At 40.3% G+C, this 18,893-nt stretch overlaps 1 protein-coding gene across 1 annotated transcript in view; it reads right to left on the minus strand.

Annotated features, from left to right (window-relative positions):
- The window catches only part of ULK4 (unc-51 like kinase 4), a 512,874-nt gene that overhangs the window by 275,795 nt on the left and 218,186 nt on the right, over positions 1-18,893 (minus strand). The window contains exon 30 of the mRNA XM_065885322.1: positions 17,687-17,735. Coding sequence (XP_065741394.1) covers positions 17,687-17,735 — 49 coding nt within the window. The remainder of the gene's footprint in view (positions 1-17,686; positions 17,736-18,893) is intronic.

Raw genomic sequence — 18,893 nt, forward strand, 5'->3', positions numbered from 1 at the left:
AGCATGGAGGTGCCTGAGAAGGGAAGTCCCACCCAGAGTGGACACCCAGGTGTTCTGGTATCTCCCCACCCTCTGGTGGGGCACCGTGGAAAAGCCTTAAGGGACATATGTCTCCATGTGCCATCAAAAGCCAACCCAAGAGCTAACTCTTCTTCTGTAGCTGGGCCTTCCTTAAGGATTCTTGAGGCAACTCAACAGGATCCAAGAATTCTTTTCTCTGTGTGGACCAAGGGAGATACATTGGCAAAACATACCACGTGGCAAAAAGTGAAAACCGAAACGTGCCTCTTGACATGTATTTCCCTAAATTAAAAAAATAATGACCACTTCCTAAAAACAAAAACAACCTCTTTCCTAAGCATTCCTTTCATTACTGGCGCTCCCTGACTTCCCAAAGGACTCAAACTAATAACCCTTAAGAGTTCTAAGGCCCCTGAGGGCTGAGTGGACCCACCAAACATTACAAGTATCCGCAGTATGCAAAACCAATGAAAGCAGATTCGCCCTGGTCCCAGATGACCTCGCCACCCCATGGCTGAGCAGCCTCCATCGCAGGGAGAAAGGCCTGGCCTGGCTTCAGCTGCAACCCCCGGCATCTATCTAAACAGTTTACAGCACTGCATACTTTCTCAACTAAACCCTCTAAAATATTAATTGTTAAAAAGTAGCTCAACTGGAGCTATGGAAAACTATAAAACATTTTATAGTGAAGTAAAATAAAATTCCAATGATTCAACAGATACAGAGCATCTCAGGAGACCAGACAGGGGGAGAGAGACGTATGCGAGCATCTCCCAGAGCACATGAGTAATGTATTTCAAACGAAAGCCTGTCATGGAGAGCAAAATGAATCATTTTTACAACGAAACCTAGAAACTGCCGTAGTTCTATGGTGCGGCAGGAAGTACTCACGTGTGAATCACGTGGGGCAGCATCAGAAGGAAAAGAGAACATTTTTTCTGCTTCGCCCAATTTAGATCAAGAATCATAATGTGAGTCTTAATCTAAGAAAACATCAAATATACGTGGATATTTGTATCACTTGCCGAATACACCAACACAAAAAGACCCAAGCAGATTTCCAAGGCAGTCTCAGTTGCTGCTTCTACAAAGACTACTCTGTGATGTTCCTCATGACTGTTTACAAGATAGGCTTATCATAAAATACAGTAAGCGGCATCCCCTTAGTATCCCATTATTGCTGAAACAAATTAACCACAAACTCGGCAGCTTAACACAAAAGTATTATTTTACAGTTCTGGAGGTCAGAAGTCCAAGGCGGGTCTCACGGAACTGAAAATCAAGATGTTGGCAGGGCTGCATTCCTTCCTGGAAGCTGTCTCCTTGCCCTTTCCAGCTTCTGCAGGCCGCTGCATCCCTTGGGCCCCACCTTCCGCCTTCAAAGCCACCCAGTGACCCTGGAGTCCTGCTCACATCTCTGAGGACTCCTCCTTGCACAGTTAAGGACCCTGTGATTACACTGGGCCCAGGGGGATAAAATCCAGATCATTTCCTTATCAGAAGGTCAGCTAATTAACAGCCTTAATTCCACCTGCAACCTTAAATCCCCGTCGCCCAGCAACCTAGCATGTGCCTAGGTTTCAGGGATTAGGACGTGGACATCTCGGTGGGTGGAGACAATATTCATAGGTAAAACCTCTCAACATCACTCCTACCCACAGCACAGGAGAGAATCTACATTAACATATAAAAAGACTGCTCAGAAAAGGCATTTTCAAAATGGGAAGTTAGTGAATAATAACCACTGGTTAATATCTACAAAAATAATCTACTCAACACTGCTTGTTTTACTCACGTGTTGTAGAATGTGCTTTCCACACAAATGGTTCCCGGGTAGATACTTCTAAATTAAATTGAACCATGTCAAATCCTTGGTTAATATTCTTCTGAGGCTCACAGAGGACAAGAAGCAGAGTCTGGACCCCCAAAGCACCTTCCTTCCATCCACCACCACTCCCCCTTACACACTCACTCGACCGCGTAGGTATTCACTGAGCACCTACTGTGTGCCAGTCAGTGATCTGAGTGCAGGGATACGATGGCGACCAAATATGACATAGTTTCTGCTTCATGAAGTCAGTAATCATGCGGTAGACCTTTTAATCAACTAATCACACAAAACAAGCATAAAACTGCAAAATGACAAGTGCTATGAAGAAGGACAGGGTTTTGTGAGCACCTGTGACAAAGGCCTCTCACCTGGTCAACAGAGACCAGGTGATCCTCAGAAGAGACAGCTGGTAAAAGAGACGAGGACTCACTGCCAGTTTACCTTGGCAGGAGAACAGACTCATCCAAGCACAGGAAGGACAGGCACGCCCGCCCTTTGGGGAAGGGAGCAGACAGAACAAATACACACTTCTGCTGGTGAATATGGTCCAATGTGCAAACTGCAACACTTCCTGCTCAGCCCAAGTGTGCTTCCCTCCTGGAAGGGGTGCTGATCACCCCACAAGCAGGGAGTTGGCCCACTGTGTCTCTGTTACAATTTACACCATTCTGTGTTATAGCTTTTGAGTTATGTCTGCCTCCACTGTAAACTGTGAGCTCACTGAGGCCAAGACCTGTGTTTCATTCTCCTCTCTAATTCCAGCAGTGCCTGATGACCAACTGACTGAACAACAATGATGGCCACAGGTCACGCCCCAAAACTCCACATAATACCACTTTCCACTTCTCTCCCTGACACACACTCAGGAAACAGATGTAGCTCAGGTTGATGCCTATTATTTCTCAGAAGGAAAACTGATAAATGGGTAAAAGCACTTAAATCAAGAGACCAGGACAAGAACAAAATAATTCTAATGAAAAGAGAAAAGGGGGGCTTCCCTGGTGGCGCAGTGGTTGAGCGTCCGCCTGCCGATGCAGGGGACACGGGTTCGTGCCCCGGTCCGGGAAGATCCCACATGCCGCGGAGCGGCTGGGCCCGTGAGCCATGGCCGCTGAGCCTGCGCGTCCGGGGCCTGTGCTCCGCAACGGGAGAGGCCACAACAGTGAGAGGCCCGTGTACCGCAAAAAAAAAAAAAAAACAAAAAAAAAAAGAGAAAAGGGGCTTCCCTGGTGGCGCAGTGGTTGAGAGTCTGCCTGCCGACGCAGGGGACACGGGTTTGTGCCCTGGTCCAGGAAGATCCCACATGCCGCGGAGTGGCTGGGCCCGTGAGCCACGGCCGCTGAGCCTGCGTGTCCGTAGCCTGTGCTCCGCAACGGGAGAGGCCACAACAGTGAGAGGCCCGCATACAAAAAAAAAAAAAGAGAAAAAGGAATGATGAATGATTCTTTTAAATTAATGTAATAGAATACAATCACTTGAATTGGTAAATATCCAAGACCTAGTGATTTGGGGAAAAAGCATTAAACACTACCTTAATGCAGACAAAATGAGAGAAGTCACAAATATACGAAATTAGGAAGAAAGGTAAATGTCCAATATGAAAATAAATATTTACACAATGTACTTTAATAAATAATGGATTGAATATTCTAGACAAATTCAAATTTCCAAAGTAAATTAAAGAAGGAAAAAAAAAAACCCTGAAGAGCCAATAACCAGGGGAGAAATTTTAAAGTTGTCAAAAAGTAATTAAATGAGAAGAGATAAATCTCCTGTATAGAAAATTCCAAATAATTTACTTAGATACTCTGCCCTCACGAAGGTGGAACTTAATCCCCAACCTCTGAGTACCTAATGACTTGCTTCCAAAGAGTAAAGTATGGAAATGGGGGGGGGGGGGGCGAAAAGTAACTTTAGAGTAGAGGAACCTGACAAATTCCAGCCACATAATCAAGGTTAACACACTCAGTGACAGGTCTTGTTGATTGCCTGTACCCTTGATATGATGTGATGAAAATAGCACTTTACCTCTGTGGTATTCCTCCCCCAAGCCCATAACTATCTCATCATGAAAAAAAATTGGACATACTCAAATCATGGGATATTCTTGAAAACACCAGTAATACTCAAAACTGCCAAGGTCATCAAAAACAAGTAAAGTTTGAGGAAATGCCACAGCCTAGAGAAGATTAAGGAGACGTGATAACTAAATATTCAAGTAATCCACAGGAAGGCAGGAGAAAGAAAACAGAGAAAGAACCAAAAAGAAAAAAGGAAAAACAGAAAAATAAAATGGCAAACTTAATATCTAACATCAATACTTACATTAAATATAAAAGGTCTAAATAAATCACTGAAAAGACAGATTTGAAGAGTGGATTAAGAAATAAAAATGACCCAACTATATGCTACCTACAAGAAACTCATTTTAACTATAATGATAAAGGGAGGCTGAATATTTAAAGGATGGAAAGAGACATACCTTGCAAACATTTATCAAAACAAAGCAGGTGTGGCTATATTGATATCAGAAAACACAGACTTTAGAGGAAAGAAAATGAGAAGGAACACAGATATTACATAATGACAAAATTATAACGATAAAATGACATGATGTTTCAAATCACCAAGAAGACTTAACGATCCTAAATACGTATGAACCAAGGAATAGAGATGCAAACACACGGAAATACAAACTGGGAGACGAGAAAAGAGAAAGAAACAAATCCATAATTATAATTAAAGACTTCAACACCCTTCTCTCCTCAACTGATAAAATAACTAGAAAGAAAATCACAAGGATATAGAAGTCAACACCACCATCAACCAAAACGGTCTAATCAACATTTATACAACACTTCAACCAATAACAGCAGAATACATATTCCTTTCAAGCATCCACAGAACATAAACCAAAAGACCATATCCTTGGCCATAAAACAACCCTCAAAAAATGTACACAAATTGAATGATGCAGAACATGGTGCACCAATGTAGATTTTCTGCTTTTGATACTGTACTCTAGTTAAGTGTGCTACAACCACTGGGGGAAACTGAGCACAGTACACAGGACCTCTCTGGGCCACCTTTCCAGTTTCTTGTGAAACTATAGCTATATCCCAATATAAAGTTAAGAACAGTAGTAGGCCTGACATGAAAACTACAGAACAATTTCATACATTTACAAATACTTAAGTAAAGACCCTTCTACAAGTTCGCGTATTAAATCTAGCACGACATTAGAAACAATAATGCATTATTCCTTAACTATAATATAGCCACGTAACACCTAAGGCTACTCTGTGCCAGATGACAGGCCGAGGCTACAGAGACAGGTGTGGCCCCTTATTCTCGTAGTGCGGACGAGGTAGAGAGGTCTCTGAAATTCAAAGGATGAGATGCACTCAGCCATGCAAGGAGACGGGAGAAGAACATTCTGGGGAGAGGGACTAGTAGAAGTAAAGGTCCTGAGGAGGAGAAAAGGAGGCCTATGCGTAGCCTATTCAGTAAACTGAGCTGTCAACATGGTGACAGCACAGTCAGGAAGGGAAAGTGAGGATGACATGAGGCGGGACGGGAAACCACAGTCAGATCATGCAGGGTTCGGAAGGAATTGGATCTCATGATGTAGGTGATAAGAAGCCACTACAAATAGATATATGCTGCTGAAAGGTTCTCACATAAGACACGGAGTGGTGCGACGTACACTTCCATATTACATGGAGGATTTATTCTGAGATGGAAGAAAAAACGGAATGTCTGATGCCCATATGATGTGGCATATAAACATAGAGCATAAGTGTGCTAGAGATGAATACAAATAGATGAAACGACCAGAAGATACCTAGCATTCACGAGTCATTAAACATACATAAGACATCTGGGCCCTAAATGTTCATGATACACTAAATATTAAACTAAATACTAAAATAGCAGATACCAATACATGGAGTTTTAATTAAGCCACACATTGGTGACATCGACTCAGGTGTGTTCTTTGCTTAAGAAACACAAATAAAACCCATGGATGGTCAGCAAGTTCACTGGCAAGTATGGCCAGGGCCAACTATACATGTCGCACCAAGTATGTGCTGTTGGCCTGAGATACTTTCCATCGGTGGCAACTGTTCCTCAGACGCAACTCTGAGGAAGGCTGATGCAGCCTGGGGGTGCGGGGGGATAGCATACGAACACACTGTTCCTCAGGATTCAGGTGGAGTGTACTTCACTCTGCTTGCACCCTATTAAAAGGTCTTAATTTACCCTACGCCTTACTTCTCACTATACGCACTTAATTGGGTCAATAAATCACGTGATGTGAGTTTCTTTTTATTTGATCTGTGATCCCCTATGTCCAATGACCCTTGGTTACTTTGTCTGGTAGTATATTGGGAGGTAATCATTACATCAGGGTAATTACCTACATGATAGTAGGCAAACTGAGGTAAATTAAAGATGCATATTGTAAACCCTACACCAACCATTAAAAGGTAAACTACTCAACTGATATAAAAGGTGGCTGGAAAAGACAGAAATAAACGAGAAAGAAGAACAGAAGATGCGACATGAAACTAGTAGTAAGATGGTAGTTTTAAATATTTTTAATGAAAATGTTCTAAACACCTCAAATAGAAGACTAATATTGTAAGGCTGGATAAAGAGGTAAAATCAAAGTACATCTATCTCCAGGAAAACACCTTTAAATACAAAGATGTAGACAGGTTAAAAGTTAAGGGATGGGAAAAGATATGCCTACTAACGCTAATCAAAGAAAGCTGCATGGGCTTCCCTGGTGGTGCAGTGGTTGAGAGTCCACCTGCCGATGTGGGGGGCGCAGGTTCGTGCCCCGGTCCAGGGGGATCCCACATGCTGCGGAGCGGCTGGGCCTGTGAGCCGTGGCCGCTGAGCCTGCGCTCCGCAACGGGAGAGGCCGCGACGGTGGGAGTCCCGCGTACCGCAAAAAAAAAAAAAAAAAAAGAAAAGAAAAAGAAAGCTGCAGTGGTGATAGTAACATCAGACAAAGTGGGTTTTAGAACAAAGAATATTACCAAGGAGAAAGAGGAGCATCTCATAATGATAAGGAGTTCCATTCCTCAAAATGACACATAATCCCAAATTTAATTTTTACATGGAATGACAGAGCTTCAAAGCAGAAAACAAAAGTGATATAACTGAAAGGGAACTAGCCAAAGACACAATTTTAGCCAGAGACACTATTACCCCTCTCTCAGTAAGTGACAGACAAGTAGACAGAAAACCAGTAAAGACACAGAAGACTTGAGCGACACTAACAACCAACTTGACTTAATTGACATTCACAGGACATTCCAACCAACAACAGCAGTTACACATTCTCCACAAGTATATAGGAAACATTTACCACAGACTGGGCCATAAAACAAGTCTGAAGAAATTGTACAGGATGCAAATCATACAAAGTATGTTCTCTAACCACAATGTAATTAAGTTGTAATCAATAAAAAATACATTTGGGCCCCAAATATGGGAAAACTAACTAACAGACTTCTAAATAATCCATGAATCAAAGAAGAAATCACAAAGGAAATTAGAAATTATGTTGAACTAAATGAAAATGACATAAAACATATCAAAATTGAAACTAGGACAGTGCTTAGAGGGATATTTATAGTACTAAGTGATTACAGTAATAAAACAGAGAAGTCACAAACTGATGACCTCAGCATCTCTTAAAAAATCAGAATAAGAGCAGAAAATGAAACCCAAAGGAAATAGCAGAAAAGGTGTAATAAAGAACAGAAATTAATGAGAAAACAAATAGGAAAAACAATCAATAAAACCAAAAGCTAGTTCTTTCAGAGGGCAAATAAAGGCAGTAAACCTCTAGCTAACTAAACCAGAAGGGAAATAAAAAGGGAACACTCTTTTTCATCACTGTTCAAAAAAGCAGTATCAGAAATGAGAGGGGGGCATCATTATAGATTCTCAGACACTAAAAGGATAATAAGGTAACACCATAACAACTTCATGCCAATAAATCTCACAGCTTAAATGAAATATACAAATTCCTTGAAAGATACCAAAAGAAATAAAGTGAATAACCCTCTATCCGGTAGTGAAAATGAATTTGTACTTTAAAAGCTTCCCACAAAGATAACTTCAAGCCCAAGTGGCTTCACCGGTTATTTTTACTAAACATTTAAGGAGAAAATAAATACCAATTCTAAAAGAAAATTTTTCCCAAAAATTTGCAGAAGAGGGAACATGTTCCAACTCATTCCCTGGGACCAACACTACCCTGATACAAAAAACAGAAAAAGATTATAAGGAAAGAAAACTATAGAACAATATCCTTCATGGACATAGTCACAAAAATACCTAAAATTTTTACTAAATCAAATCCAGCATTATATATTAAAAAAATACAGCATGATCACATGGGTTTTAACTCCAGGCGGAGAGTCAATCAATAAATTCACCATATTAAAAAATGTTTTAAAGTGATTACATGATGATTTTAAGAGATGAAGAAAAAAAATCCGTCAGTGAAATCTCTCAGCAAACTAGGAATGAAAGGGAACTTCTCAACCTGCTAAAGGGTTCTAACAAAACCAATGGTTCAAATCAGACATAATGCTTTCTCCCTAGGAAAAAGTATGTATGCTCAACAAAAGAAGCCAGGGATTCATTAAAAAAGAAGAGAGTCCATCCCTTATTACTAGTTTATATAAAATTCTAGGAAATGTAACCTAATCTACAGAGACAAAGTAAATTAACAGTTGCTTGGGACAGGAATGGGGGTAGGGAGGGATGGGTTAAAAATAGGCACAAGGAAATGTTGGTGATGATGGGTATGTTCATTCATTATCTTGATTGCATATTTATGTAAAAACTCATCAAATTATATTGATACATTTAATATATGCAGCTTACATATGTCAATACAAACAATAAACAAAATACAGTGAATGAATGATAAATATGGCATTTCAAGTCACCATCATGATGAATTACATCAACGAACACCAATGGAAGAATTTGGTGATGGTGAGAGGGAGGTATGGGGAAGAGAAAAGCTGGACTTGTAGTCGTTCCTCACAACAAAGTTATTTTGGAGCAAAGATTTAGGATTTAATGATAAAACCATAAATGTATAGAATAAAAGACGGATTAATACTTTATAACCTTGTCGAAGAGAAGTTCTTTCCTAACAGAAGCTATAAGCAAAAAAAACTGATAAATTTGACTGATATTAAAAAGCACACGGGTCAAAATACAAACAACTGACAATTTAAAACAGCTGTCCCCAACCTTTTTGGCACCAGGGACTGGTTTCGTGGAAGACAATTTTTCCACGGACCGGAGTGGGGGGATGGTTTGGGGATAATTCAAGTGCATTACTTTATTGTGCACTTTATTTCTATTATTATTACGTTGAAATATATAATGAAATAATTATACAACTCACCATAATGTTGAGGCTGAGCTAAGGTGGTAACGTGAGCAATGGGGAGCAGCTGTAAACACAGATAAATCTTCACGCACTGGCCCACCGCTCACCTCCTGCTGTGCGGCCGGGTTCCTAACAGGCCAAGGACCACCGGTACTGGTCCGTGGCCCAGGGCTTGGGGACCCCTGATTTAAAAGACCAGTAATACTCAGTTGTGAGTATGGCGAGGCAGGTGTTGTTCTATACTACTGCTGCGTGGGGAATTTTATATTACCACTTCAGAGAGTAATATTAAAATACAAAAGATGTACATACTTTGGTGTAATATGCAACTTTTAAGAACTTATCCTATAGAAACTCACACAGATGTACAAAGATATTCTCTGTTCAGTGCTGCTCATATTAGCAGAAAGTTGGGGGGGAAACCTGAAATGTCCGTCAGTGGGGATTGGCTAAATAAATTATGCTAATACAAAAAATATTATATGGCCATCAAATAGAACAAATAACACATATGGGTGTACATACATACATACACACACACACACACACACACACACACACACCCTGCTGCCATGGACACTGTAAAGTAAGACAGATATAAAATATATTATTTAGTAGGGTCCCATTTTTTTAAAAAAAAGAAGAGAGAGATAATACATATGTGGGGGACTTCCCTGGCGGTCCAGTGTCTAAGACTCCACACTCCCAATTCAGGGGGCCTGGGTTCGATCCCTGGTCAGGGAACTTGATCCCACATCCTGCAACTAAGAGTTCACATGCCGCAACTAGAGTTCCCGCATGCCGCAACTAAAGATCCCGTGTGCCGCAACAGAGATCCCACATGCTGCAATTAAGACCTAGTGCAGTCAAATAAATAAATATTTTTTTAATAAATAAATCTTTTTTTAAAATACATCCATGAAAAACAATGAGGAAAATATGCATCAAGCTGTAGGCTGTGATATTATGGAAGAATTTCCCATTCTATCTTAGACATTTCTGTACGATTTGAACTTTTTACAAGCACGTACTGTTTTTGTTGTCAGAAAAAAATAAACCAAAAAATCCTGTGTAATAACTTGCCCTTACTGGCATCTCATCATAGCGTTTCTCCAATTTGGTACCTCTAATAAATCCAAAATGCAATTCACTTGCTAGAGCTATTTAAAAAGCTCTCCTTTCCCCATAAATCTGTAAACTGCTTTACTGCATCAGATTTCCTGGCTCAGCTTGAAAATCCTTTGCAGCGAGGGGGTAAGCACATAAATTCTGCTTTTTCTTGCTCATCCAAGAAAATAAATGCAAAGAGCATCAAAAGCAAATGCTAGTAGATGTTTGCTGCTTTAATCAAAACTAGTAACTTTTTACTGGTATTTCCACATTCTCAAAAAAGTGGGTATCTCAATAATTTTGGTCATGAATAAACTTATGGGGTCCTACACTACTGAGGAACCTTCAGATGACATAACATTCACTGGTCATATATTGAGAATGAATGATCACTGCTTTTAAACTTGGCTCTTCCAGTACCTCTTTGTATATACCACAAGTCACCTTACCTTGTTCTATCTATCAAAGGGCCCCAAACACACAGGGCTTTGGAGTAGTGAGAATAGGCAAGGCCTGATGACCACAGTGGGCATTTTAACAGAAGCCTGAACCCAAAGCTGACCACCGGCCAATCACTGGGCATCCTCATATATTGCAGAGTTAGGAAAGAAGTAAAGTTCAGTGGTATCACTAGTCATGGCCAAAATTCAGGGGAGCTACAACCACACTGTCTTTTGTGAGTACATTATACTGAACAACACTGGCGCTTCCTACCGTTTCATCTTCCAATCTACCATCGAGGGGCGAAAGGTCAGCTGTGATTGAAGAAAGGGTCTAAATATAACAGCCATGCCTCACTTCCCTCACTTGTTCACTAATAAATCAAAACGTACTGAAAAACAAAAAGCAGGGAGGGCAACGTGCTGGGGACGAATGCGGTTTGGTTGTACATAGAGCAGTTTCCTCCTGAAGCGAAAGTCACAGTGTGACTGAGGATACAAGACAGGAAATCGCCTACTGCAGCACTATCCAACAGAAATATAATGCAAGCCACGTATTTTTAATATTCTGAAAGCTGCAGTAAAAAAAAAAGAAACATAAAAATAATTCTAATAATATTCCATTTAGCCCAACACACCCAAAATACTGCCATTTAAACATGTAATCAATACAGGAAAATTAATCAGCTACGTTACACTCTTTTTTCCCTTGGAAATTTGGTATCTATTTGACACTGTGAGCGCATCTCAATTCAGACAGCCACGTTTCAAGCGCTCGCTGTGCTACATGTGGCTACTGGCTACCGTATTGAAAAGCGCAGGTCTGCACGAGAAATTTAATCAACAGCACAGGCAATGAGATGAGTGCAGGGGGACAGGCTCACATAAGTACCTAAGATTCACAGCCCTTCAAACAAGAACACCGCCTCTTCTTCCAGTACTATACTAATTCTTTTGCTTGTTCAAAATTCAATCTAGTGTTTGTTTTCTCTTGATTCTCCCTTATAACACCTTATTGGACCATGCGTCTCTTTTCACTGGTCTGTAACTCATTCTTGTTGAGGTTTCATTTATGTGCTATGCCCTAATTTTACACTTACTTCTTCACAAGTCTAATCCCACGATCAATTAAGAATAAAACCAAAAAAAACACAAAAGCTTAACACTCTTAGGAAGTACATTATTTGACATCCTATCACTTTCTACTTTTACGGTTTGTAACTAGACCATCTCCTTACAGAGAAGGAAGAGGGAATGGTACCTGTTTCCTCAAAGTGAAGCCCAGGAACTAGAGCATAACTAGAAACAAGAATAATGATGATAACACGCAAGATTACACGGACTTGGGAGAAGCGCTATGTAACACACTCCCAATATATGCCCTGTGATTGGCCAAAGATATCCTAAGCCCTATTTCAGCATTTTTTCAGTGGATATAACATGTAGTTTTTATCTTAATACAGTCCATCTTCTTTCAAACCATTTGGGCTGATTATGCAGTAACTAGTCATGCTTTAGTCCAAGTATACTGATAGAAGTTTATTTTACTTAGCTTCAACCCATTTATTCAGCTAACCAGATAACATGGTATTGATCAGATCAAAGCCATTAGTTCCGCTGCTGTACGGGCAACTTCACTTCATTCAATCTGGTATCAATACGTCGCACACTAGCCCCAGAGAGTTATTCTGTAAACATCAGTTTACAGAACAGATCTGCGCAAATCCATCTCCTTCCTCACCCCCACTGAACAAAACACTTCGAAGTACATACTTTAATGGCAGTAATGTTAGCAGTGTATAATATCATCTTCGTATACACCAGGAATTGGTTATAGAGCTCCAGTTTACAGTCTACAGAATCCCTGATAGGTATCCATGTAGACTGAAAATTCAGATTTATCCCCTGCATTCAGTAAGTACTCTTTGTGTAATTTTTAAAGTACCTTCCTAAGTCAAGCATTTTGAAATTTTAATCAAATCATGTTTTCTAGTTTAGAAACTCATGCTCAAGTACAGAGCAGCAGCTTATTAATGGCATACTGGACACAAGCATGCAGACGCTTAAACTTGTAAGTAACTTGTCATTTTAACCCTAAGAACCAATTCACATTAGATGGGCTGCAACTAGAATGGAGCAAAGTAATTTTAGAAGCCTGATGAACGCTCAGGATTGGAAACGTTCCTTAAATGGAATGAGGCTACCAGTCTGTACTACTTTGGTATTTCAGGGACTAAATCCTTTAGGCTCCAAAGGTTGGTAAAGAGACTCTTTTCTAAATATACAGTTGACTTGGAAGATTTACTCAAGCTTGCTTCAACTGCTATCCTCGAGAACTATTAAAACAATATAATTGTCAAACTTGTGTGCTGTTAATCCCATTTTTATTGTTAACATTTGCCAATGAAATTGCTCTTTAATTGTCTGCTCTGGAATAGACACATAAAATATCATGACAGCAATATTTTGGCACATATTGGAAAATCTGCTATGAATATAGATTTTTTTTCCAATAAAATACAGGTTGCCCATATTACTTGGCATTAAAATGATTTACGGAAGTAGGTCAAAACATAAACCACTGAAATAAAATGAAGAGAGATTAGAGTTATAGCAAAACCCAAAGGCTGATCCATCCAAATTCATACTTAAGACACATTTCAAAGCAATGTCTACTCTTTGGAAAGTGGCAAAGGAGAAAGAAGAATGCTTTCCATCCCGCTCGCCCAGCAACTCTGCACTCAAAAACCAAGCCACCAGGTCCTCCTATGATTGACTTTCTCCAGGAGACCGCATTTATTGAGCAGATCCAGACTGCCTTAGAGTCGTAGACCCTGAAGGCTGTATGTGGGAATCGAGTCAGCTAAAATCAGTGCAGGCTGCCTGAGCCTCCACTCCCCTCAACACAGCTGCCTTGCGCTGCCCGTGAAAATGCAGTGTCTGCCAGGGAAGCAGCACCGAGCTGCTGCGACAGCTCCCTTTTGTAAGCTATCAGCTACCTGGTTCTTCCCACCGCTTGGCCTGCCAAGAGTGGGGACACTTGCAGCTGGAACACAGGATTAAAAACATCCTGCCTGTTCTCTGGCCTGAATGCGGTGTTAGAACTCCTGGACCCTTAGATGATACCTCTGAGACCGGCTCTATCTTTTAAGCTCCCTTCCCACAGTCCCTTTGGCTGATGTCAGAAGCCTCGCTGATGGAGTCCTACAGGTGACTCCCAGAATCCGGCTTTCAACCTGTTTCAAGTTTCCAGTATAAGCCCGTGACCCTAATCCTGATCCTCTCCCAGACCCAACCCCAATGGCCAGGCAGCAGAGGGGCTCAAAAAGTCTTCTTTTAAATAGAGGATCCTGATTTTTTTAAATTTTTAAATTGAAGTATAGTTTATGTACAATACTATATAAGCTACAAGTGTACAAGATACTGACTCACATCTTTTCAAGGCTATACTCCTTTTACAGTTATTATAAAATTATTCCCCATGTACAATATAGCCTTGCAGCTTACTTTATTCATAATAGCTTGTACCTCTTAATCCTCTACCCCTATATCGCCCCTCCTCCCTCCCCTCTCCCCACTGGTAACCACTAGTTTGTTTAGAGGACTGTGATTTTGAAGAGCATAAATTATTTGCAAAGCCAACAAATAAGAAAGAACCACAGTATAAAGCCCTGCGGGAATCTGGTCCCAAACTGCTCACTCCCTACCATCTCTCCATGGCTCTGGTGCAGGCACATTTAAGTACTCACCATCCCCAAAGCTGGAATGCACCCTCTCCTGGTGCCTGCAGCACCAGGCCCTTGTTCAAAGGTTACTTCTTCTGTGAAACTCCTCTCCCTACACGGAGCAGAGCCAATCACTCCCTCCCCTGGAGTTCACAGTATTCTCTTTCTCCCTTGAGAAACCTCCTACCGAACAGGATGACAAATTTAGAATTCTGCTGCCTCATTTTCACCTCCCTCCAAGCCTGCAGGAAAGACATGGAAGCTGACTGCAATTCCTGCCCACCAGAAGAAACAGCTTTGCTTTGTAATGAAAAACATCTAGGAGAGGTTGTCTTACACTGTGGGTAAGAGCATATCATACGAGGAACTCTAGAAAACAACGATGTTATAAAGCCCATTATCAGACTCTAAGTACATCAAACCGAAGATGGAAAACAGTTATGGGCTAAGAGTGAAGAAAAAAATCATCAGGTCACAGTGGACCACCAGCTAAACGAGTCAAATGCTGTTGTGTTTTTTAATGAGTGGCTAAAAGACACAAGCAGTGGCCAAAGGGTCTCGTACAATCTTTTCATTACGTCTCGTTCTGATCAAACCATTGCTAGAAGCTGCTATATATATGTCAGACACCACCTAGGCCCTTGAACTTAGAAACCAAACCCAACCGAAGTATACACTGTGTTTTCTTGAATCCAGGAATCCATCAGTTCTAAGATACACCATTATTTTATCAAGCACTACAGAAGAAAAATGCTGCCAATTAAACTATGGCATGGTTTCTTATTACTTAGAATTTTCATTTTATTTTTATTGAAAGAGCTCTTTTAAACTTAGACATGTATTTTTCTAATATATCATTCTTGGGCACTAATAAAAAGAAAAAGAAAACTGAAGTGAATTGGTTAAGGCAATGACAACCAGGTCACCTGGCTGAAAGCAACTGTAAAATGTCATTGATTTGGGAAGTATAGCCTGGATTCAGAAATGTTAAAATATGAGGGGAAAAAAAAAAAGTACAGCATAGAATCAATAAAATATTACGTCTAGCTCGGTGACAAAAATTTAGAAAGGACAAGGTAACAGTTCATAGGATAACTGCTACAAAGATACTTCATTGATTAAAAATGTATTTATACAGAGAAAAAAGTAGTGATTATTCAACTCAAGAAGGTCAAAAATAGAATAGGGATTCAATAATGTTTTTCAAATACATCAAAAGTCCTGTCCCAAAAAGCAGTGATTTCCAACTGTTTTTTTTCTTTACTTTTTCTTAGCAGCAGGACCTCTTTTCAAAATAAGGGCCTACAAAACACGAGTATGGAGCTGTTCCGGCAGGAGGAAAAGCCTCCTCCCAGAAATGCCTCCGAGGTCACAGGGCTCAGGACAAGTTGAAATCCTGACCTGGAAAGTATATGTCACTTCTACGCACCCCCAACGACAGCTACAACACAATGACAGGGGTTTCAATGGTGGCATTAATCAGTTAAACATTTGCGCAATATGAAGCTTTGCTAGGTGCTTGTTATACAAAGATTCATCACGTATGGAGGGGTTTCGGTAACATACACGGAAGAATTTTCCATGTGTGGGATTCTAGACCTTGAGATGATTGCCAAAGGCTGGGTAGAGAACTTTCTATCAGTCACAAAAGGAGCTGTATTGACCTCAGCAGCTCAGAAGCCCTCCTGGCACAGCAAGGGGATGAGTCACATCCGTGAGTTTAAGGTCCAGTCTAGCTCCAGCTCTCTCTGTCTGCAGCACCAAGTCTCTTTTCAAGTGCAAGCCAGAGGTGGCTGAATGTGGACAGCTTTGGCTCCTGCCCCCTGCCCAACCGTGCAGCCGAACCCAACATTAACGGCACCCGTGGCCCTCCAAAAACAAATCCAACTCCACAACGAATTAGCAAGTGATGTGTGTCCTACTGAAGGTGGGAGATGCACATACCACTGGGCAAAGCTTAAAAATCCCCACTAGACAGCTGATGATCTCCATGGTTCTTCATCTCCTTTTTCTCCCTTTCTTCTCCTCTAAAATCCCCTTTGACTATTTGAAGCAATACAATTCTCTTAGCATGGCAGCTCTGGGTCATCTTGTTGTCACTTGAGCGTGCTTTGTGAATACTACCCATGCCCACCCCTACTCCCCGCCTAACTCAAATAGCTCGGCAAACCCAACAGCTCTCCACCAAAAAAAGGGCGATCTGCAGCTAAGAAAAATAACGTTTTTACCATACAGCCCTATCAGCACGCAAACAACTTGTAGATTAATAATTTAGGATGATTAAACAGGGCTAATCTTCCATTGGTAGGGTTATCAGACAATAACAGCCATTGCTCTACTGATGACCAAGGCAGGCTCGGCTGATCTGACTGAGGACATGTATGTCCCCCTCCTTTGTCCCTTGCACTGTCAGTCAGCTATGGAGGGAAACATTTTGGTAAAGGGGGGACAGCCCACTCAGGTACAAGAGAACACTTCTTTGGCTAAGGGCACTCCCTTGCTATAAGTACCAACTGAGTTTTCAGCCTAATTCTCAGATTTCTATTTAGTATAAATAGGGATTTATCAGAAGTGAGAAAAGCCAACCCTACGTCCCATTTTATTCTCTACACATAGGAACCAGAGAGGAAAGGTTTTCTTTAACCGATGGTTTTCAATCAAGTTGTGTTCTATGAATGGAAAAAATGGTGTACAGAAGCTAAGCTATTCTACGTTCTGAAGAAGACAACTTCTGCCCATAGGCATAAAATTGTTGATGTGACCCAGTGATGACAAAGTCAGAGAGCTTCATATTGAAGCACAGTGATCGTCATTCTGCCCTTCCTCCACAAACCAACCTCAGATACAGTATTCTTTCTATATTAGATAACATATTTTTTAACTTTATAGAAATAAAATGCAAAGGATTTTCAGAAAGAGGGCAGGTCATTAAACAGCATCCCTACACAATTTCAGAGCTGGACAAGAGCTCATACAAGGAGACTGAGGCCTAATAAGGTTAAGTGACATGATGGACACACAACCCTTCTGGGCAGAGTTAGGGTTAGAACCCAACCAAACAACGTGGTCAAAACTTTAAAAACTTTTAAATTTCACTTGAATTTCAGACGCACATTTCTTCTCTTACCAGAATTACATCAAAAATGCGTGGGATCAGTTTGCTTTCTTCCACAAGTCTGTTAAAAAATGAAAAGATAATTTATTAATTATTTTAAAATTATTTAAACTGCTACCCTGATATGGAGCATTGCAGCCCCATGTTTTATTGCTTAAATTCTGTGACCGGAAAATATTGTGACTAAATACTCATTTTAATACACTGAACTACATCTAAACACAAGAAACACGAGGATTCTTTGCAAATGACTATTAGCCTCACTGAACTGTAGCAAGTAAAACCTCAGACTGATATTTAGAAATGTAAAATTTTATTAAAGTTCACAATTATTATAAAGACTGTCAAAATAGGCAATGCCAGCTGAAATAATGTAACTAATCCTCCCTGTGGTTAAATTATTAGCATGCCACACTGTAATCTTTCATATATGCCTCATTAGCTATCTTCTCAGCATTAATGATTTAATGTACAATGATTTTTAATGATCTTTTAAAAAAGGTAGACATCAATCACTCAATAGTTTCTAGGCACTTTCTCTCATCAAACCTAGTTATAAATTGTCATCTGTTTGTAACAGAAGAATTTTTTTGTGCTACTTAAGGGAAAATAGCCTTGATTCAAAAGTGATAGTTTTTTAAGGACAATACTTCAATCTCTAAATATTCCTTTATTCCAGGGGTCAGTAAGCTTTTTTCTATAAAGGGCCAAATAGTAAATATTCTAGGCGTTGCAGGCCACACAGTCTCTATAGCATCTACTTACCTCTGTCTCCATGATGTAAAAGCAGGCATAAATAATACATAAATGAATAGGCATGGCTGTGTTCCAATAAAATTTTATTTATAAAAACAGGCAGTGTCCCATATTTGGCCCACAAGCTATAATTTTCTGATCCTGCTCCAGTTTAAAAAAACAATCAGATTCCTTAACTTGATTAGAATTTACTTTGTAGGATAAACTACAGCACTTAGGACAAGCATGTTGTTTTCGTAGCATGTATGTGTTGTTTGGCTATTTCACAGAAAACGCCAGGAGCACAGGAAGGGAATTTATCGCCTGGCCTCCCTAGAGCTTGTTTGTCTATGATAATACATTGATGAAAGAAAAGCCTATGAGATTAGCCCAAAAAAAGATCACAGTGTTTTACAAATATCTGTTAAGGAAAAGTGAGATAGAGAGAGAAGTCTCAGAGACTGAAGCACTTAGAAAGCCCTAG

This window comes from Phocoena phocoena, chromosome 10 (genome assembly GCF_963924675.1).
Source record: "Phocoena phocoena chromosome 10, mPhoPho1.1, whole genome shotgun sequence".
Taxonomy (NCBI): domain Eukaryota; kingdom Metazoa; phylum Chordata; class Mammalia; order Artiodactyla; family Phocoenidae; genus Phocoena; species Phocoena phocoena.